This window comes from Artibeus jamaicensis, unplaced genomic scaffold, assembly GCF_021234435.1.
Source record: "Artibeus jamaicensis isolate MK-2021 breed Jamaican fruit bat unplaced genomic scaffold, CSHL_Jam_final scaffold_1019, whole genome shotgun sequence".
Taxonomy (NCBI): Eukaryota; Metazoa; Chordata; class Mammalia; order Chiroptera; family Phyllostomidae; genus Artibeus; species Artibeus jamaicensis.
In genome coordinates this window covers 8,489,054-8,511,561 of record NW_026522025.1, presented here as the reverse complement: position 1 = coordinate 8,511,561, position 22,508 = coordinate 8,489,054, and the positions used below count along the sequence as shown (strand labels likewise).

The window sequence follows — 22,508 nt, the reverse complement described above, 5'->3', positions numbered from 1 at the left end:
AAAAACAAAAGGTAAGGAAAAAAAATCCAGCAGGTAAGGGTTCCTCACAGTAGCCACCTTCACAGTTAAAAACATACTCCAGAAAGCTGTTTACTATTATTTTCATTTTACAAATGACAGGCTTGATGAGCCAAGTATTTGTCCACGAGCACAAGCTCTTCAAAGCTCAAGCCTGGACAACTTTCCAATGTCTTTAAGCTTCAACAAAGGAAGAGGACCCAGCCCCAGACCGCTGGAGACACCTCTGATCGGGAAGCTCACTATCGGGAGGAACTGGACTGGGCTTCAACTCCGCCCCGTGACGCGTACACTCCCGCCCCCTGGCTTTCCACCTCTCGCGGGATCTCTCGGGAGAACGCCTAGGGTCACGTCCCATCATGGCGGCTGAGGAGGCGGATGTGGATATTGAAGGGGACGTGGTGGCTGCGGCGGCACAATCTGGGTGAGGCACAGAGAGCGGGGCGCGGAGGGGCGCGTGTGCGCGAGGAGTAATCTAGAACGGCCGCGGGCGTGTCCATGGACAGGGAAGCGGAAGAACATCCGTCGGCTCACGGGTTCCTGGCGGCGGGAGCAGGGCCGCGCCCATCCCGCTAGCCCGCTACTCCGGACTCAAGAAGCGGGGTACCCAAGGCTAGGGTCGGAAGGCCCATGCACCGGCATGTGAGCGCCCCAACTTAGCCTGGCAGCTGCACTCTCTCCAACAGTTAGCTTCCTTCCATTACCTCCACTTCAAAATCCACCCTTTGCCCTTGCCTGACTGTAACTAGGAACAGGGCCGCCCCTGGACGGGACCGGAGCTCATGGATCCCTGTTCAATTATTTGCAAACCTTAAGACCTTTGGCGTGTCGTTTCATTCCTATTGGCCACAGGTTTCCTCCTCCACATAGAGATAGTTGTAAAAAACTTCCTGAGAGGCAGCTTGATTTTAATGATCAGGGTAGACTTTGGCTAGACAGCTCTGGCTTCTCCTGCATTGGCTGGCCCTGCCGATTACTAGCAGTGTGACCTTGGGTCAGACCTTTAACTTGTCTGAGCCTCTGACAGCTCAAGTGTAAACTGACAGTCATGATATGTACCTCATACGGTTATTGTGAAGAACAGATGAAATAATTAGGGATGCATTTTTGCATGTGGGAAGCGTTCTGTAAATGTGTTCTTTAGCATCCCGTTACCCTCAGGTCAGGAGTCAACCTTAACAGGCCATTGGGGTTTTTAAACAGCACCGTCCAGCTTGAGAGATTTAGCTCTTTGACTCCTTGCATTCCCAGTAAGAAATTGATACATACCATTTTAAAAATGTGCTTCCAGAGTCTTCTTTTAGTAATGGGAGAGACCTAGACTGATGAGGAATCAAAAGACTTTGGTTCCATCTCAATAATGTTGCTTGCAATTGTGGAAAAACTTCAGTAGAACTTGAGTAGGTTGAACCATGTGAAATTTCTAATCTTAGACCATTTTTGCCCTATAAAGCAGCAATTTCCTATAGTCCAGCCTAATATTAGGGCCTCTGGAAATGGTGAAAAAGAATACTAACCCTGCCCATGAGGGACAAAGAGGGCTTAAAGCACTCATGAACTCTAAAGCATTGTAAAAATGTGTGGAGTAATTGTCCTCAACCTTGGTATGGCTCCGTTGGTCGGAGCCTCATCCTGTAGCTGACAGGTTGCAGGTTCAATTTCTGGTTGAGGGACACACTGTATTTTGTGTCTATGTATAATGTGCACCCACATATTTGACCCAAACTTTCAGGGAAAAAATCTATTGTTTTAATTTTTAAATTATTTTTTTATTTATATATAAAACCAATTATTGTATTCCAGGGTATTATTTTGCATATGGTTATGATGGCTTTCTAGAGCTATACTTTTAATGCTTAAGCATAAATAAAATAATTTAAAACACGTATATAGACATGGAATTAATACTACCCATGTATAATGTGCATCCTTATTTTTCCCTCAAAAATTTGGGCAAAAATGTGCATGTTATACATGGCAAAATATGGTACTTGAGTTGCAGGTTCGATCCCCAGTTCCCATCCCACGTAGGGGTCAGGGGAGGCAACCAGGTGATGCTTCTCTCTCACATCGATGTTTCTCAGTCTCCCTGTCTCTCTAAAAACCAGTGAAAAAAAGTGTGTCGAGTAATTAAATTCATATATGGTCATTTTTCCCAAAAATCTTTAGGCAGAGCACTCCAAAGTTATACAAAATGAGTACAAAGCCTTAATAACAATCATTGTTCCCATTTGTGTAGGTCAGGTTAATCTTGACTAAGCGCTTTTGCATGCGTGCTTTAATTTACTTTTTGTAAGTCTGTGAGATAAGTGGGCAAGGATACTACCTGCAGTCCAGAAATAAGTTAGCTTTGGAAACAATAAAGATCATCTGAGAACATTGGCTCTAACTCTTTTCTGTAGGTTCTTCATTATTTTTATGACAGTATGTAATTTTTCTCCCTTTTCTCTTTTCCTTTCTTTTCTCTTTCTTCTTGCTCTGTATGAGCCTTAGGTCTACTGGTGGCAGCTATTAGCATCTTTTATGCAGGGAAGGTAACAGGTAATTGGTCAGAGTCATTGCCTTACCAACTCTGAGGAGTATCAGTAGCATTATATTCTGGGGAATAGTGCCCTCTGACATGATTTTCAACTGCACAGTGGTGCAAAACAATACATATTCAATAGAAATCATACCTTGAATTTTGAATTTTGACCTTTTCCCAGGCTAGTGATAGCAGGTATGATACTCTCTTAAGATGCTGGGCATTGGCGGCAAGCCCCAGATCCTAGATAGGTACTGGATCACCAGGGTAAACAACAGATTCTCTACAGTGAGCACATTTAAGGCTAAGTTGTGATGCTTGTTAGGTTAGGTGTATTCAGTGCTTTTTTTTTTTTTTGACTTAGGAGATTTTCAGCTTTGTTGAGTTTATCAGGACATTCCAGTGTTTCTTTAGAAAAGGAGGACAATCCTTATAACATGGAGGATTTACTAGACTCATTAGTATTAGAACATGAATTCAAAGTTTATCATATAACCTAAAATCTGAGAATATACTGAGTTAATTATTTTATCTGCTTTTAGTGTTATGCTAATTTTAAATGAACTGCTACTGAAACAATTGTGTCTTTCAGTTTACACTAAACTTCCTTTCAAATGGTTTGACCACCTCAGAGAAGCTGGCTCCACTGCAGTACCGGTAAAACCCTGTCATAAGTCAGGGAGCATTTGCACTTACTAAGTCTTGGTACCAAAGCTAGAAGATGGCATTGAAACTTTTTGATTTCTCTTCTACTTCGGTTTCTTCTCATCCTTTGGATTTTCACTTGTCCTTTAATCAGTGTTCCTGGGGGTTTTGTCACAAGACTCCTACTCTTATGACAAAACCACACAGTCCCTGGTGATATCATAACTCAAGACTTAAATGTCTATCTGTTGGGCTGTTTCCCAAATCTGCTGCCAACCCAAATCTCTCCTGAGCTTCAGATCCATTTATCCAGCTTTCTGAATCTGTTTGCCCTTGGATGTTACACAAGCACCTTAATCTCACCTTACGAACTTCTCCCACCAAACCTGCCTCTCTGGGTTCCCTAGTTCAATAAATGGCACCATGCAGCCAGTCACCCAAGGAACTGCTTGTTCCGTATATCCGAGTTACTATCACCTTTTTCTGGCATTTATGTAATCACTCCCTGTTAACTGCTCCTTGTCTCTTTGGCTTCAACTCTTCCCTGAAGTTAGAACATTCTTTCTTACTTCCAGATCATTATTTTCTTCAGTCTCCAGTTGGCTTTGTGATAAAGGTTTTTGCATTCCTTAACTCTTAGAGACCTGTGTGACCCATACCTCACCTACCTCGTTCATTCATTCAAGAAGTATTCGTTGAGCACCTTTTGTATGCAAAGCTCTGGGTATATCAGTTACCAAAACTAAGGCCTTGTTCTCATAGAACTAACATTCTTATTAGATGAGGTAGACAGTAAACCTCTATATGTCAGTTGAAGATAAGTGGAAAAGATAAAGGTAGGTAGAAAGTGGATGACTTGTCAGCTTTATCCTTTGCAGTTAACCAGGGAAATTATAAGGTCTGACACGGCAAGACCTCAGAGGTCAGTGTGGAAATCCAGTGTAAGAACTGGATTCGGAAAAGTGAGAAGCAAAAGAATTGGCAACACATTGGATGTATTAATACGTTGTGAGGAAATAAAGGCAGGTACAGGTTTCCGGCTTGGCCCTCTAGGGCACTGGTGTCAAACTCATTTTCACCTGGGGCCACATCAGCCTTGTGGTTACCTTCAAAGGGCTGAAATAACTTTAGGACTGTATAAATGTAATTCTCTTGAACTGTTAAGGAGTTGAAATTATATTCGGCCCTTTGAAGGCAACCTCAAGGCTGATGTGGCCCCCGGTGAAAATGAGTTTGGCACCCCTGCTGTAGGGGAATGGAGATGCCAAAGACTGAGATGGGAGAGTAGCATATTTGAGAGGAAAGGTGAACTCAAGTTTACACATGTTGTTATGTGGTACCTATGGAGATTCAGGTAAGTGTCCAGATATATACACCAGAGTTGTGGATGTTGGTAATCCTTATTGAGGGGTACTATGTAAAAAGATCTCTAAAGAAAGGTGAAGTGATACCAGTCTGACCTCCTGCACTCTGGGCAGACCTAGTAGTTAAATAATGGTTTCCTTCTGCTGATACAGGTCTCAGAACCCTTTATTTCACATTGCTAGTAGATCCTACGAGATCAGAATGAACACTTGAGTTAAACTTTTTTGCCATCAACAATTGAGAGATATTATTGCTTTTATTTTATTGTAGATAGTCTGTTAGTCCCACAATTCATTATAACCACTGTGGGAGTAAGTGAAGATTCAAAAATATAAATAGATAGATTTTTTCAGTTTAACAGGTACAAATTCTTAGCACTGCACTAGGTCTGGGAAAAGTCAATAATTTATGTAGGAAACTTTATAACTTTGGGACATACAAAAACAAATACTAAATTAATTATATCATAGATTAGACCTCTCAAAACTTAAGTATTTAGCTATTCAGTCTTTTTGCATATGAAGTGAACATGTGACTTTAGGGAGTTCTTAGTAGTTTAATGAAAGGAGTGAATTAGCATAGTTTAATTCCCTATGGATATAGAAAAGAGCCCAAATAAGCCCCAAATTAATTTGTTAAATTATATGAGTTATTAAAACATCATACTTTCTTATATCTTCATTGTACCATCCTTCAAGTATATTCTATTTTGGTTCTTCCATTCTTGGGTTTGTTTGTTTTCTTTTGTGTTGTAAGGGTGGTGTTATTTATTGATGGTGGCTTTTATGCTTTAGATAGAGCTAAAAGAAGTAGTTGTGAAGTTAAATGTCTATATACACATGGATGTTCCTCAAAAGAAATCTGAAGTGTTGATTCATGGCCATAGAGCATGTGTGGTTGCTGCTTTGGGTTATTTTTCCCTCTTGAAGTTGTTTATTCTTAGGAAACAAAAGAAGTGAACAGACTTGATATTTAGCAATTAAAATATATAGCCACTATATATTCATAGGCCAAAGAAGTAGAGGAGGCATTTCTGCAACATTAAATCTGTTTGTTAAAGGCATGAGGGAACTAAATATTTGGTTAAATCACAACCTGCCGGTCATGGCAGTGTAAGTTGTATATATTAACTAGTATAATATCACTTTTACACCTATTTTCTTAATTATTACAGAAGCAATGAAAATACAGCATCTGTTTTACAAGATCACTATCTTGATTCATCATGGAGAAATGAGAATAGTCTTATTGTAAGTATTTTATGAAAATATCAAGTATCTTAAACTATTACTCATTATCCAGAGTATCCCCCCCTTTTTTTTTTTCAATTTGGTGCTAGTTCTCAGCACTCACAGAGGTAATATATTGAAACATTTTTCTTTCTGTAAAAATAGCAGAAACTTACTTCTTTTGATTTTGAAAAATGTCCTGTTGAAAAACAACTCTGGATCCTGCTGGATTTAGATATAGATCCTTGCTCTATCACTTACCAGATTTTTGAACCTTAGTTTTATCATCTGAAGTGTGGGGTACATTGCAGGGTTCATATCCTCATTTAAAGGGTATTTATTAAGTATTTACTATGTGTCAAATACTAAGGCAGATTTGGGGGTTACAACTATAATCAAGACAGACTTGATTCTGTTAAGGAGCTTATAGTCTAAAGGAGAGTCAGGTGGTAAGTAGACAGACTATATAAATCATAAAGGGAGGACTTCTGCCAAGTTGGAGGCGTAGGTGGAAGCATTGTGCCTTCTCACACAACCAAGTTTAAAAATAACAGTTTTTATTTTAGCAACAAAAACACAGCCAAGCCACAAAAAATTGAACTACATGGAATTCTGACAACAACGAACCCTTCAGCCAAACTGGTAAGAGGGGCAGAGCCAGCAGCAGAGCAGGGTTGGTTAGGAAAGATCCACCTGACCGACCCAGGCACGCAACCGTGGGCGGATCTCAGGTGTGGAGTAGCAGGCGGACCTACTGAGGGCGAAAGGCAGCAGACCCACTGAGGGCGGACCAGAGTCACACATTCGAGCCCAGATAAACCGGTGAAGGAAGGAGCAGTGAGACGGACTGTGGAAGCCCCAGTGGCGGGAAGCAGCAGAGGGGGCCACCATTGTCCCTCTCTGACCCCGCTCCCACATACAGCATCACAACCCAGCGACCTGGGTGGCCCCGCCCTGGTGAACACCTAAGGCTCCGCTCCTCATATGTAACAGGCACAAACAGATCAAAACATGGCTCAAGAACAACTCAGGGCCCCAGAGCCAATAAATCTAAGTGATGAAGAAATAGCCAAACTTTTAGGTGCACAGTTCAAAACACTGGTGATCTGGATGCTCACAGAACTGGTTGATTTTAGTCACAAATTAGAGGGACATATGAAGGCTAAACTAATTGAAATGAAGGGAAATACACAGGAAACCAATAGTAATGGAAAGGAAACCGGGACTCAAATCAAAGGAGTGGACCAGAAGGAGGAAAAAAATGACCAAACAGAAAAGGATGAAGAAACAAGAATTCAAAAAAAGGAGGAAAGGCTTAGGAACCTTTAGGACATCTTTAAATGTTCCAACATCCGAATTATAGGGGTACCAGAAGGGGAAGAGGAACAGCCATGAGTGGAAAACTTCTTTGAACAAATAATAAAGGAGAACTTCCCCAATCTGGCAAAGGAAATAGACTTCCAGGAAGTCCAGGAAGCTCAGAGAGTCCCAAAGAAGTTGGACCCAAGAAGGAACACACCAAGGCACATCGTAATTACATTACCCAAGATTAAAATGAAGGAGAGAATCCTAGAAGCAGCAAGAGATAAGGGGACAGTCACTTACAAAGGAGTTTCTATCAGACTGTCAGCGGATTTCTCAAAAAGAGACCTTAGGGGCAAGAAGGGGCTGGAAAGAAGTATTCCAAGTCCTGAAATCCAAAGACCTACATCTAAGATTGATCTATCCAGCAAAGCTTTCATTTAGAATGGAAGGGCAGGTAAAGTGCTTCTCAGTAAGATCAAATTCAAGGAGTTCATCATCACCAAGCCCTTATTATATGAAATCTTAAAGGGACTTACCTAAGAAAAAGAAGATAAAAAAGATGAACAGTGAAAGGACAGCAAACTCACAGTTATTAACAACCACACCTAAAACAAAAGCAAACTAAGAGGACTGCTAGATCAGGAGCAGAACCATAGAAATGAAGATCACACGGAGGGTTAGCAACAGGGAGTGGGAGAAGGAGAAGGGGGGAGAAGGTACAGAAAATAAGTAGCATAGATGGTAGGTAGAAAATAGGGGGGAGGGCAAGAATAGTAAGTGAAATACAGAATCTAAAGGACTTGAGTCACATGGTCATAAACTAAAGGGGCGGAATGTGGGGGAGGGGTGTGCAAGGTGGAGGGGAATGAAGGGGGAATAGAACAACTTTAATGGCATAATTAATAAAATACATTTAAAAAAATAAAATAAATCATAAAGGACATTAGATGCTGACTGGGAGTAACAGGATGGGGAACCTACTTTAGATAAAGTTGTCAGTGAAGGAAACTGAGGAGGTGACATTTAAGTTGAAAAGTAATGGAAAGAGAGGAGTAGGTAAATGAAAAGTTGAGGAAAAGCATTCTAGGCAGAAGGAATAGCTCTGGTTGGAAGCCAGTGTCTAAAATATGATAAGGGGGGATGGTAGCTATGACAGGGTTGAAGAGGCAGCTGAGAGCTCCGTCATATTTGCAAGAAGCAAGAGTGGAATCAAGATACCAGTTAGGGAACATTTGAGTAACCAAGATTTGGTGGTACCTTGGCCTGAGGTTGTGGCAGAAGATATAGAAATGGACAAATTTAATTAAATTACACTTTGAGCTCTGACCTGTGTGCCTCAGCTGATTGGGTATCGGTCCCTGCAAACCAAAAGGTCATGGGTTCAATTCCCAGTCAGGGCACATGCCTAGGTTGCTGTTCCATCCCTGGTTGGGGTGCTTATGAGAGGCAGACCTCCCAGTGTTTCTCTCCCTGTCTTTGTCCCTCCCTTCCCCTCTCAAACAAACAAACAAACAAACAAGTAAATATTTTGAAGGTAGAACTGCTTGGTAGAGCAGGTAAATAAATAAATAAATAAATAAATAAATAAATAAGATTTTTAAAGCATCTATTTTGAAGGTAGAGCTGCTTGAATATGGGAACTGAGAGAAAAGGAAAGAATCCAGGATGAATCTTGGGTTTCTAGCTAAAATAATGTCGTGACAACTAGTGCTATTTATAAAACTGGGAAGGCTGGGGAAGAAGCATGAAGGAAGGTATGGATGGTGAGTTATATTTTAAATGTTAAATTCAAGAAGCCTATTAGATACCTAAGTGGAAATTTTGAGGGGGCAGTTAGAAATAACAGTCTAGATAGAACCTTGGAGAAGAGACTGGAGCTGAAAATTTTTAAATTTTGAGAGTTGAAAATGAGTGTGATCATTCAAGGAAGGAGAAGAGAATTGTGAGTTTTGGAAATAGGTGAAGTATCTAGCAAAATGCTGATCACTACTAGTTTTTCATACATGATAGCCATTATTACTTTATCATAGATAGGAGCTTGAGCCTTGGGATCTAACAGACTTGTATGTCAAGTTTCTACTCTCCCACTTGAAATGCTAGCGGTGCTGTGGGTGTAATAGTGCCTGTCTCATAGAGCTACAGTGGGAATCAAAGGTACATCGTCGTGCTCTGGAAATGATAGCTGCTGCTGTTGGTGATCATATCATTATGTATCTTCACTTAGCAAAATATAGGAGATAATTTCAAGAACTAGTAAATAAAAGAAAACCATATTCTCTTTTTTAATAGCCTTGGACTCTGGATAACACCATCAGTGAAGAGAACAGAGCTGTCATTGAGAAAATGTTGTTGGAAGAAGAGTATCCTTTAATGATTATGAGTAAAGAAAAAATTTCAGGGCTAAAAACCTCTAAATGCAAAACTTAAAAATGAGACCACTGATAATTACTAAATGGATTTTTTTGGGCCCCATACTGCTATATAATACATTACCCACGTTTGCAAAAAGCTGCATTTTATTCTGGTTCTGTTTCATTGCTAAGTCTGAAATATGACTCAATATTTTTTCATTTCTGTTGTCAGCCAATTCTCCATACTGCCTGAATATTGATTTGAAATTAAAGAATGTTTTAAGTTAGCTGGAATCTTTAGTCCAAGGTCATGTAGTCCAGTTCTCCGTTTTCAGGTATATAAACTGAAATCAGAGATGCTGATTTGTTGAAGGACACAGAACTAGAATATGTAAAATTTCTCGCTTTTTACTCTACCACCTTACAGTTGTTATGTGAGAGGAATCTAAAGAAAAAACACAAAACAAATACGAAAAGATGAAGATTTTTTCCTCTCAGCAGTTGTGGCTTCTTCTCCATGGTTAAGCCACTAGTTTCTTGTCCACATTTCTTTCATGTGTCTGTGATGTTGGCACTTTAACTCTTTTGGGACTCAGTTTTCTTATATGTAGACTGAGAGGATTTGAACAAAATTATTTCTAATTTTGTGATTTATAAAGGTTATTAATAATAGTCTAATGAGTAATGTTTTAGTTTTAATTCTTTCATCTATATTTCATGAATTTCTACCTCATTTTAAGCCACAATTTTTCTATTTCTTTTATTCCCAATTATTGCTATGTTGATTTCAGAGTGTCTTTGTTCCTTTAATTATCATAGGTTAACCCTCCTTAGGCTTTCTTAGCCCTCTAGCCCTCCCAGACATTATAGCCTGTATCATTGCTTTTAACAGAAAAATAGTGCAAGTAGCATATTTAAATTTGTAGTAGCTCCATTTAAAACATGTGAAATTAATTTTAACAATATACTTTATTTAACCCAGTATATTGAACATTTCAACATTTAATCAACATAAAACCGTAATTGAGATCTTTTACATTCTTTGTTTCATATTCTTTGAAATTCGGTGTGTATTATATTTGCAGTACATCTCAGTTGGTGCTAGCCACCTTTTAAATATTAAGTAGTTATACGTGTGGCTATGGGCTAATGTATTGAATAAGATAATTCTAGATTAATGAATACTTAACTAGTCACTGGTTCACTTCCAAATTTGGAAAAAAATAATGAGAGTAAAACCTGTGTCAGCTCTTAGAAGACAGATAATATTTTCTTGTTTCTTTGTCTTCAGTACCTAGAACCTCACATAGTGCCTGACATAACACAATATACAGTCAATAATTGTTAGTGAAGAATATTTCTTTTTTTAAATATATTTTATTGATTATGCTATTAGAGTTGGCCCATTGCCCCCCTTCATTCCTCTCCACCCTGCACACCCTCTTCTACTCACATTTCCTCCTTTAGTTCATGTCTGTGTGTCATAAGTTCTTTACCTTCTACGTTTCCCATACTGTTCTTACCCTCCCCCTATTTTCTGTCTACCATCTCTGCTACTTATTCTCTGTACCTTCTCCCACTTTCTCCCCCTTCCACTCCCCTGTTGATAACCCTCCATGTGATCTCCATTTCTGTGGTACCGTTCCTGTTCTAGTTGTTTGCTTAGTCTATTTTTGTTTTTGTTTTAGGTGTGGTTGTTAATAATTGTGAGTTCATTTTATGGTACATGTTTTTTGTTTTCCTTAGGTAAGAAAAAGAAATTCATTTTATATTTAACGTTTTATATAATAGGGGCTTGGTGATGATGAACTCCTTGAATTTTATCTTCTCTGAGAAGCACTTTATCTGCCCTTCCATTCTAAATGAAAGTTTTGCTGGATAGATCGATCTTAGATGTAGGTCTTTGGATTTCAGGACTTGGAATACTTCTTTCCAGTTGAGAAATCCACTGACAGTCTGATGGGAACTCCTTTGTAAGTAACTGTTCCCTTATCTCTTGCTGCTTCTAGGATTCTCTCCTTCATTTTAATCTTAGCTAATGTAATGATGATGTGCCTTGGTGTGTTCCTTCTTGGGTCCAACTTCTTTGGGACTCTTTGAGCTTCCTGGACTTCCTGGAATTCTATTTCCTTTTCCAGAATGGGGAAGTTCTCCTTCATTATTTGGTCAAATAACTTTTCCACTTGTTGCTCTGCCTCTTCTCCTTCCGGTACCCCTATAATTTGGATATTCGAACGTATAAAGATGTCCTGGAGGTTCCTAAGTTTCTCCACATTTTTTTGAATTTTTGTTTCTTCATTCTTTTCTAATTGGATGTTTCTTTTTTACTTCTGGTCCACTCCATTGATTTTGAGTCCTAGTTTCCTTCCCCTATCAGCTCCCTGTACATTTTCCTTTATTTCACTTAGCATGGCCTTCATTTTTTCATCTAATTTGTGACCAAATTCAACCAATTCTCTGAGCATCCTGATTACCAGTGTTTTGAACTGTGCATCTGATAGGTTGGCTATTTCTTGGTTGCTTAGTTGTATTTTTTCTGGAGCTTTGATCTGTTCTTTTGTTTGGGCCATTTTTTTTTTTCGTCTTGACATGTCTGTTACATAGTGAGGGGCGTGGCCTTAGGTGTTCAACAGGGCGGGCAACCCAGTTCCTTGGTTGTGATGCTGTATGTTGGGCAGGGGGCCGAGAGGGAACAGTGCCACTTACTCTGCGCTCTGCTGGATTTCAGTCACTTCCCCCTCTTGCCACTAGCAAATTGGGCCCTTCTGGTGCTGATTCCTGTGTGGGTGGGTTTGGTTATGTTCTAGGACCCAGTGGGTCTCTCCAAAGAACTTTCCTGTGAGGTTGGGAGTTTCTCCTGGCACCTCAACCCCCACAGGTGTTTTCAGTCAGTGTTTCGAGGCTTTATTTCTCAGTGCTGGGACCCTGGGTTGCACAGTCTGTCTCGCTCCCCAGTTTGCCCTTGTTTATCTGCATGTGAATGTGGGACCACCAGTCTGCTAGCCACCTTGTGCACTGCGCCCCTCCACAATCCTCTGCCTCTCTGGGGCTGTCAGCTACTGCCTTGCACATCCTGGGTCCGCCAGCCACTGCTTTGCTGCAAGTCCCTCCCACCCTGGTTGCCCAGATCCGCCCCTCCTACCTGTCTGGATGCATGTGTCTACTTTAATTCCTTGGCTGTCAGCCTTCCGTACAGTTCAGTTTTCCATGGACACTGGCTGTTTTTTGTTTTTAAGTTGTTCTCTCTTTTTTTGTTGTGGGAGGAGGTACTGTATGTCTACCTACGCCTCCATCTTGGCCAGAAGTCCTGAAGGATATTTCTGATTAAAAGTACTGCAGAGGCCAGTTTTTAAAAGTTGGAGGAGGAGGCTTTCTGGTAGATTTGACTTGTTTGTTGTTTGTATTAAGGTAGAGAATAACCCTGAATTCTTCTCTTACCTTCAGAAATATGAAAACAATTGGTTGTCCTAAATTACCCTGGACAACCCATTAAATTCATATATTACACTCACCCTGTGTTTTAGGAAAAAAGAACTAAGTAGAACATTGAGGTTGTTTCTTCTCTTAGCTACTTGTAAAAGGGAAAGTAAGAGAAACTAGCCTCTATGTAGCACACACTTTATGCAGGCACCATGTCGTAAGATTTTATGTGTGATATTTAATCCATATAACAACTCTGTGAGGTATAAATAATTTTATCAAAATTTGTACAGACCTGAAAAGAGCTTTGAGAGGAGTTGGTTTAGCTAGGATTCAAGTGTGACTTTCATGAGTATATAACATGAGTGCCTGCTTTATATGTCATGTGAAAGGTATGACTTTATTATTGTTTTAAAAGTTTCCTTAATAATTACACAGGTATTATTTATCTAAAAAATCACTTCCAGAAAAATTCTGGCTTGATCAAAAGGAAGATGATAAAAAATACACAAAGAGGTAAAAATCAATATATCATACTTTTTAAAGTCTGGATAATATTTTTAAAAACTTCACACACTTCTTATTTCTTTTTTCATGTGGTGCAGTCCGCAGAAAACAGCAAAAACCATGTATGTATTTATGTTTTATACTTTAAAATCTTTTATTAAAAACTGTGGGAAAATTAAACAAAAATTGTAGTTGGCCTGTGAAAAAGCCCACTTCATCTTGAGTTATACAGAAATTAAAAATTAAAATTTCTTGTAGACATATTGAAATGCCCCAAGGTAATTTTATAATGTTATTTGCCAGAATTTTCTTTTGCTTCCATCAAATTATGGGAATGATGGTGTCCTAGGGATTTGTGGGGAAACTTTTAAAATCTGCTATGTAATATATAAGGAATTAATTTGATTTCTGTTGCCCTGGCAGTTAATTTTTAATCATGCCAAACTAAAATTTAATTTGAATTTGTAGCTCTCAAAAAAATTAAAGAGACTAGCAGATTGGCCTAAAAGTCTGTTACATTTTTGCTGTAAAATAAAAGACCCATTTTTTCATTTTTACCAGTAACTTTATTGATTTGGGTATTTCGAGTATGGCAGCTGTCTCCCATTAATGGCTTCTAGTGGGTAGAGGCCAGGGATGCTGCTAAACATCTTCTAATGCATAAGACAGTCCCACAGCAAAGAATCATTTGGCCAAAGTGTCAGTAGTACCAAGATACTTGCAAACCACTTTGATACCTTCTCCATACACTGCACAAATTGTTTTTTTGTGTTTCAGTTGTATTTTTACCTTACTTGAAATAATAGAACATAATATCCTGAAAATGCTGCCTATTTCCTTCCATTTCAGAATTAAAACGACTACACAAAAAATTCCAATTTTGACGTTTTTCTTTTAAATGCATGCTGAATGAAAGTTGCCACAATACAATCTAACAGAATTGTTTTAAATGAAGTTAAAAACAGCTTGGCAGTACTAGAGTCATTGCACAGGAAAAAACGTAATGGACATTTTGGCCATCGCATTATTAACTTTTATTTAGTGTTTATAAACTTGAATATTTATGGTCCCTTAAAAAGTAAGAGGTACAGATTTGCAGCAGTCAAGAGTTTGAGCACTGAACAGACTTTGGCTTTTACATTTTAGTGAATAAACAACAGAAAGTGAAGTGAATGAAAAGATGAATGGTTTCCTTTGAATTAAATTAGTGAGCCTCGTGACTCTTTTGATTTCTTCAGATACTGCAATTCAAAAACAATAAATGTGATGCCGTGGTGTTTTTACTTTTCTGGTTTGATGTTCACATGGACTTATGTGAAAGAATCAAAGAGATAATATTTATGGAGTCAATTTAAACTTTTGCATGCCTTTTAGGATTTGGAAATGTATTAATGTCTGCTGCTTTGTGTTCAATAAAAGGAACCTATTTATTTGTTTTCACACCAACTTCCTTTAGTGTCTTTTTAGTGTTTTTGTGTGTGTGTATCTTCCCTCAGACCCATGGATTATGTCTTTGGGCTCCTAATCGTCCTGAGCTAGAGAAGTGTATGAGACAGGGTAAATCCGCCCCCCATGGACAGGCTGCAGCCTTCTTCTTTCTTATTTATTCATTCATTCATTCATTTATTTACTTATTTAAATTGTTAGACTAAGTGTTAAATTTAGTTCATGGCTATCTATAACCTTTAGGTGCATAAGTATGGAATGTTCCATTTCAGAATTTTTTTTTTGCAATTCCCTTTTTTCCTCTCAGGGTACAGTCTCCTACAAAACCAGCCAGTTTCTCAGTAAAGTGGACGATAGAAGAAAAAGAGCTGTTTGAACAAGGGCTGGTAAATAAAACAATTTTTGATTTATAGTAAAATAATCCTAGAAGCAAGTATTGATAGAATTATAAGGTTAAATTAATTTGTAGAGACCAGAAATTTCTTTTTAATTACAGTGATCATATCTGTAGTTTTTCTATAGTTAGAATGATGATGTTTGTAGCATCATACAAGAGAATTTAACTCATTTAAGTTACTAGAATATTAAAATAGATTTGGATTAATATTTTGGATCATTTTTATACTAATAAAACCCACAAACTGAGCTGTCTCTCTTTACATGACACCAACTACCTGGATTAAAAGGCAAAATTATTTAGTTATCTGATATTTTCTTTTGAAAAAAACAAACTTGTGTATTTGGAACTGTCTGGGTTGAGGTTTTTTTTATTCAGATATTTGGCATTGTGCATACAATCTAAACATTTTAGTGGCTGTAATTGAAGACAAAACATTTCTTTTATGTGAATGTTTCGCTGAGGTCTATATAAATGTCTACAAGTTACATAATGGAAAAATATACACCTCAATTTCTAATTATGAAAATAATCCTTAACGTGAAGAAACTTAATAAAATATTCAGAATTTTTAAAAACTATTGGGAATAGGTTATATCGTTTCTTTTAAGATACATATTACCTAATGTTATGCTAAATTAATTTTGAATTTATATGTTATATATATATAGAATATATAATTATGTAGGATCCATAAATACTAATTGAAATATTATAAATGTTTCTACAGATGATAGGAAATAAAATGTATATTTTTATATTTAGTCATTACCATGGCATTTATATATTCCATGATTTTTTTTTTAGGAGTTAAAAAAATTTTTAGAGAGGGGAAGGGAGGGAGAAAGAGAGAGAAACATCGATGTGTGGTTGCCTCTCATGTACCCCCAACCAGGGACTTGACTGGCAACCCAGGCATGTGCCCTAAACTGGGAATCAAACTGGCAACTCTGGTTCACAGGCTGGCACTCAATCCACTGAGTCACACCAGCGAGGGCCGTGATGTTTTTATAAAAATACCAAACTATCTTGAGACTTTTGTGTCTTCCTGAAGTTTTTCTCCTGTGCTGTTATGTTTTTGTATTGGCATTTCAGTCTGTTGCATGATTATCATTTACATAATATAACTTGAACTAACCAGCCATTTGTTTAAGATTGCTGACAACTTTGGTGTTTTGCCTCTTACTGAAGACCATATCTATACACACTAATGCGAGTAGGTTGTGAATTTTTAGGTCGTTATTGTTGACAGTAGTTATAGGAGCTACAGCTGCATGGTTAAAATTCAAAAGGAACCTAAAGTCATACGGTATTAAGTCCATCTTGCTTCTCAACCATTAGTTCTCTATGCCTGAGGCACCCATTTTCATCTGTTTTTTTATGTATCCAGAGATATTTATCCCTGTATAAGCAAACGGGTATTTATTTATATACATGTGTAGATAACTATGTATATACATAAACAAATATTTTCAACTTAGAATCTTTTCCCACAAACACACATGGAACTGTTGGTTGTATTTCACCCTTTTTGACCTTTTCATGTAATTTGCTTACAGACCGATTTTTCTCAGGTTTGAGAGAAAGTAGTTATGTGGCACCAAAAGACGAAGGAAGAGTTTTCTTCCCTTTCTTGGGCATAGGGCTTTCCCCCTGCTCCATTTTAAAGTTGATGCGTGTTTTCTTCGCTCCTCTTGTTAGTGCCCCCTTCCTCAGTTTCACAAAGCCCAGGCCTTTACAGTCCCTACTGGTCATACTTTATTAGGGGTTTTCCTGCCTCCCAGAGTGTTCTGTACTGTCAAGTTGCCTATTTGATTTTTTCCCAAAATAAAGATAAGTAATTCTTTAGTAAGTTGATCTCTACTAGGTGTTAGTTGAGATATAAATAGTTAATTTATACTTGCCAGTAACTTTCCCAGAAATACTTTAAGTTTTAAGAAATTTTCCATGGATCATATTTTCTAAGGAATACAAGAAGTAATTGTATAAATGAAGGTTTATCATTTGGATCAGATCTTTGACAATGACTTACTACAACATGTTGTAACTGCGTGGCCTGTAAATTTACTCTGAGATCAACTTCCCTGAGTTGTAGCAGGGTTTATTTGTTTTTCATAGCTTTAAGAATTCTAAAAAATTAGAATCATTGAGCGACTTTGGGACATAGAGCATATCTTGTGTTAGAGATGTTATAAAGGAGGTTTATGTGTGTATCAGCTGATAAACTGGGTACCTAAACATCCCTTTTCACTGTAAAATTATATTTATTTCTTTTTGTATTTCACAACACACCAGAGCTCCCTCAGGTTCTTAGTTTTTACTCAGCATGGCTTCAGTGTTGGCAGGTGGATAGCCTTCAACAGTAGGAGGAGGTGTTGGTTGCAGGTCACTTCATTCGTGATTCCCTCTTTTTATTTACCCTCACCCGATGATTTTAGAGAGAGGAGAAAAAAAATCAATCAGGTGTCTCTCAGACATGCCCAGACAGGGGGCTGGGCCTCTAACCTAGGCATGTGCCCTGACCCAATGGGGAATAGAATATGCAACCTTCTGGTGTGTGGGATGATGCGCCAACAACTGAGCCACACTGGCCTGGGCAGTGTGATTCTTCTGTCAGTTCGCTGTGATATCTGTGTAGTTATAGTATCTGCTGTGGTATACATAATGGATATTGTAACAAATGGAATCTGGGTAAAAAGGTATTTTTAAATTAGTGTCAGAACATACTCAGTGGATTGTGTAAGTGAAAAGTGGGTCTTGCCTCCCTTTCAAATTTTTTTTTTGCCAGTTTTTAAAAAAATTTTATTTAGTTATTTTTCAAGTACATTTTTTTGTCTGTTTCTCTCATCCCAGCCCCCCCGCCCTGTGCTCCCCACCTCCCTCCCATTTCCTCCCCCCCTAGTCCTCATCCCTGTGTCTTTCGTACTTGTTTCAAATATTTTTAAAATCAAGATAATATCTTAAGCTTCAGAACATCATAATATGAATGCATATGGTTAGGAATACAAGAAGTGATGTATCTTTATTTAGCTTTGAAAAGAAAACTAATTTCAAAACCATTTTGGTCAGTGTTCATAAGTCCAGATTTCAAAGGAAGAATATGGGCTTTGATTTTTTTTTAAAAGATTTTATTTATTTATCTTTAGAGGGGAAAGGAAGGAGAGAGAGAAAAATATCAGTGTATGGTTGCCTCCTGTGTGTCCCCTGCTGGGAACTGGCCTGCAACCCAGGCATGTGCCCTGACTGGGAATCGAACCGTGGTTGCTTGGTTCCCAGGCCCACGCTCAATCCACTGAGCTATACCAGCCAGGGCTGGGCTTTGATTTTTTAAGAGTCTTAGCAATCTACGAGGCTTCATTGTGTGCTTTAGAAAATAAACATGAGTTATTCTTTTACTTTGTTTTTATTTTGTTAATGTGGCAGTTGCTTAGAATATTAACAAGTAAGTTCAACAGAAACAATTTCTTTTCCATTTTGATATAGGCTAAATTTGGCCGAAGGTGGACCAAAATTGCAAAGCTAATTGGAAGTCGCACTGTTTTACAAGTGAAGAGCTATGCCAGGCAGTACTTTAAAAATAAGGTAAGCAGAATATAACTATCCATAATAATAGTATTTTTAAATAAAATTAGACAAAGTAGTTTTTATTTCAGGTATTAAAGTCTTAATGTTGAAGTTTTTATGTTGGAAGTATTTTATACCTATAAAGTACTTTACAGATATTTATCTTCAAAAATCTCAAAGCATATCTTCAGTGTTTTGAATGTTCCTATGAAATAGGTATTATGTTAGTCTACCTAATTTCATATAGTGACGTAGAGGAACAAAATAGTAATTGCCCTTTTAAAATGTAGTGGTAAACAGTTTAAAGAAAATTACCATAAAGGTACAATGTACCAAAGACATTTACTCAGTTTAATAACATTCTATTTCTCTTACTTTTTCTGCCAGTGATTAAATTTTAAAATTTTAATACTATGTATGGGGTTTTATCTTGGTTTTTAATAAGGTAAAATTAGATGGTCCAGAGAAGAAAACACCAAATCAGAAGAACAGCAGTGATATTCAGATTCAAAGTGAAGTTGAAAGCACAACAGCGTGGACACCGTCAGGTTTAAGGGGACGTGCTGATCCCAACTTGAATGCTGTAAAAATTGAAAAGTTATCTGATGACGAAGAAGTAGACATCACAGATGAGGCAGATGAGATGACCTCTCAAGCACCCCAGGAGGATCCTAGTAGACATCTCTTATTAGACATCCCTAATAGTAAAAGTCATGAAACCTGCCAAGGAGAATTTGTCACCTCTGCCAGTCAGGAAGATTCCATTTCTAAATCTTCGAAAGAAAATCTTCAGAATTTAAAGCATGGTGAGGTGGAAACACTTTCAAGCTCAGGAATTACATTTTGCACTGAAAAACAGAGCACCAGTGATAAAAAATCACTTGAATTAAATGATCAGAAATCTAATAAACTGATAAAAAGCTGTGATAAGCATGATGGAAATGGAATAGTAGGTGATAACAGGCCATTGCCTTCTCTAGAGCCTTGTGAAGTTCAGAAAGATCTGAGTGATAATGAAATGCTTTTTCAGTCCTACTGCCAAATGGAGGAGGAGCACCATGAGGAAGAAGAGCTTAAGCCACCAGAGCAAGAAGTAGAAATAGATAGAAATATTATTCAGGAAGAAGAAAAACAAGCAATTCCTGAGTTTTTTGAGGGGCGCCAAGCTAAAACACCAGAACGCTATTTGAAAATTAGGAATTACATTTTGGATCAGTGGTAAGGAAAAATTATATTATAGATGCTGTTTTAAATCCTATGGTACTCTAGAATATTTAAACTAGGCTTATGAAGAATTTAGTATTGTACAATGCTAATGATCCAGAGAGCTTTAACATAATATATTTCAATAGTCAAGACTTAAAATTTCTCATAGTGAAACTTTTGTGGAAAGCTTTGGTTCACATTGTCATCTCTTTGTTTATTAGTGTTCATTTGTTCATGAGTGCTTGGGCCTGGAAAAGAGGGGGATAGATGATTGCCTTAAAGAGCACTTTGTTAGGACAGAGTCAGGAAGATAGAGAAAGCACTACTGTTCTGGAAAAGAGGGACAACATGTTTTCTAGTTTATCCCATACTTTGAAGTACAAAGAAAGAAAACTGACAGGAGGATAGTGTCATTAAATGCGGCTAGATTGCAAAAACCATTCTCCTAAATAGCTCCATTAAATGCATTCAACTTTGAATTTGCTGCATAATCTGTTCATTCCTTCGTCCAGCTTCATCAGGAAACAGGAATTTTCTGATTTGTGAAGTTCACCCTCTATATTGTCAGTACCTTTTACTTACATTGTTTAGTGAGGGATTGGGAACAAACCAAAAAACTTTCCACCTTGTTAGCCTAAGTGTTCTGAAAGCAATTTGAATTTTTCATAATAGTTTAATGCATCATTAAACATTCGTAATTGTTACTGCTTCAGGATTGTGTAGGGCCCTCTTCACAGAGGGCTTCTGCTGTAACCTAGGAAGATTACCAAAGAAAAACAAGGTTTGGTAATTCAGTAACGTTCATTTTGCCCACCAAATATTAAGTGATTTGGCTTTTAAGGATAGCTATACTTTAAAAGAAAGATTTTTGTTCTTGTTCTTGCAGACAGTTGAGATTGCTTAAAGTACAAATTCTGAGTAAGCCGGTGTCAAAGTAAAGAATACTTACAAAGAACAACTGACATTGGCATAGCACTTTGCAGTTTACAGAACGTTTTTCTATATCATCTGATTCCTCACAACAATCCTGTAATAGGCAGCTGGTGTTTTCTCTATTTGATTCTGAGGTCAGGAGTGGTTTAGGGACCTGCCTTTGATTATATAACCATCCACTGACAGACTTCAGTGCAAGTCGTGACTCGATAAATCACTCTGTTATTCCGCATTTACCTAATTCACACTATTAAAACAGATAAATTAAATTGGATCTCTACTGGTATCTAATTCTGATTTTGGAAGTAAAAGAATGAATGGCCAAAACTGAAGGACTATATCAATCATCAGTGAGTATGTGCTGTTACTTTAATCAAATTGCATCTGTTACTTTGATTTTGGATTCTATGAGGCAGAATGATTTAGATAGATAGTATAAATTATATAGCAGTAGTTTCCTAACATGATTTGCCTTAGTTCATGAAACCAGTTAAGTGTTGCTGTTTCAATGGGTGAAAAAGCAAAAAGAAATGTTTTGAACAGGAACTCTAATGCTCTCTTCAGAAATAGAAGAAAGTGATTAGGAACTGAAGTTGTGTTGAAAAAAATAGAAGGAAAGTTAATGTTTTAAAAATATAAAGAAGCCTACTAGATTTGTTTGTAGCTAAAAGAACCTTTTCATAAAAGCATGTGGCAATCAACTCCCTGTTTAGGGGAATTTAATAAAAATAGTAACCAGTGCCATTGTTGAATGCCTACCAAATGCTGTGCATTGAATTTAAATCATCTCCAATTCTCTTGACAGCCTGCCCTCATTTTACAGGTGAGAAAAATGAGTTTCAGAGAGCAAAAGGTACTTGTTGCAGTCCCTTTAGGTGAAAGTGATTTCCAGAGTCTGTGTAATCTTGATTCGTTATTTTCACAGTTCCAAGTCGGGGCCTTGACCTAGACTTTTCGTTCTGCCTTGGATGCTTTCCCCTGCAGATCTTGGTGAATCTTGCTTCCTCTGCTCAAGGGAAATTAGAGGCCTTCTCTGACCACCCTATCTAAAATAGCTCACATATCTCCTTTCTCTCATTCTTTTATCCTGCTTTCCATTTATCTTCATAGAACTTATTACCACTGAAAATATTACATTTTTATTTGTGTATTGTCTTTCCCTTGATTCCCAATAATAATGCAGGCTCCACTCAAGTAGATTTTTTTGTCTATTTTTTGTTAAATCCCTAATGCTAAGAATAATGCTAAGAATAATACAGAAGGCACTCAATTTGTTAGGGAGAAAAGATTGAATGAATGAGTGAGTCATCATTATGTCTTGAACAGATATTTCGAGAAGCCTTAACCATTCGTTTAGCACTGCACTAGATTACTAGGTTCTGCTTAAAACCTTTTGCTTTGGATAATCATTAATTACTTCAATTCAGTTTTTAGATTCCTACAGTTTTTTGGTAGCTATTTTATATACCATGCTCATTTCAACTTTCTTGCCTTCATTTGTTCAGTTTTGTTTTCTTTCAAAACATTCGAAATCTCAACTTTTCATTGTAACTTTTGAAACCCTCTCACATCACAAGCTACTTTTTCCTTTCCCTGAA

At 37.7% G+C, this 22,508-nt stretch overlaps 1 protein-coding gene across 7 annotated transcripts in view; it reads left to right on the top strand.

The window, feature by feature from the left end:
• The first annotated feature begins 338 nt into the window (after nt 1-338).
• Nucleotides 339-22,508, top strand: part of MYSM1 (Myb like, SWIRM and MPN domains 1) — a 44,789-nt gene continuing 22,619 nt past the window's right edge. For 3 of the 7 annotated variants that reach the window (XM_053655540.1, XM_053655539.1, XM_053655541.1), the window contains exons 1-8: nt 363-442; nt 5,727-5,802; nt 9,376-9,446; nt 13,296-13,373; nt 13,463-13,486; nt 15,118-15,196; nt 18,691-18,789; nt 19,217-19,989. In XM_053655540.1, coding sequence (XP_053511515.1) covers nt 378-442; nt 5,727-5,802; nt 9,376-9,446; nt 13,296-13,373; nt 13,463-13,486; nt 15,118-15,196; nt 18,691-18,789; nt 19,217-19,989 — 1,265 coding nt within the window. In that variant the 5' untranslated portion in view covers nt 363-377. Of the gene's footprint in view, nt 443-3,134; nt 3,200-5,726; nt 5,803-9,375; nt 9,447-13,295; nt 13,374-13,462; nt 13,487-15,117; nt 15,197-18,690; nt 18,790-19,216; nt 19,990-22,508 lie in introns of all 7 variants that reach the window. The other 4 variants (XM_037148513.2, XM_037148510.2, XM_037148512.2 and 1 more) reach the window with 4 other exon arrangements.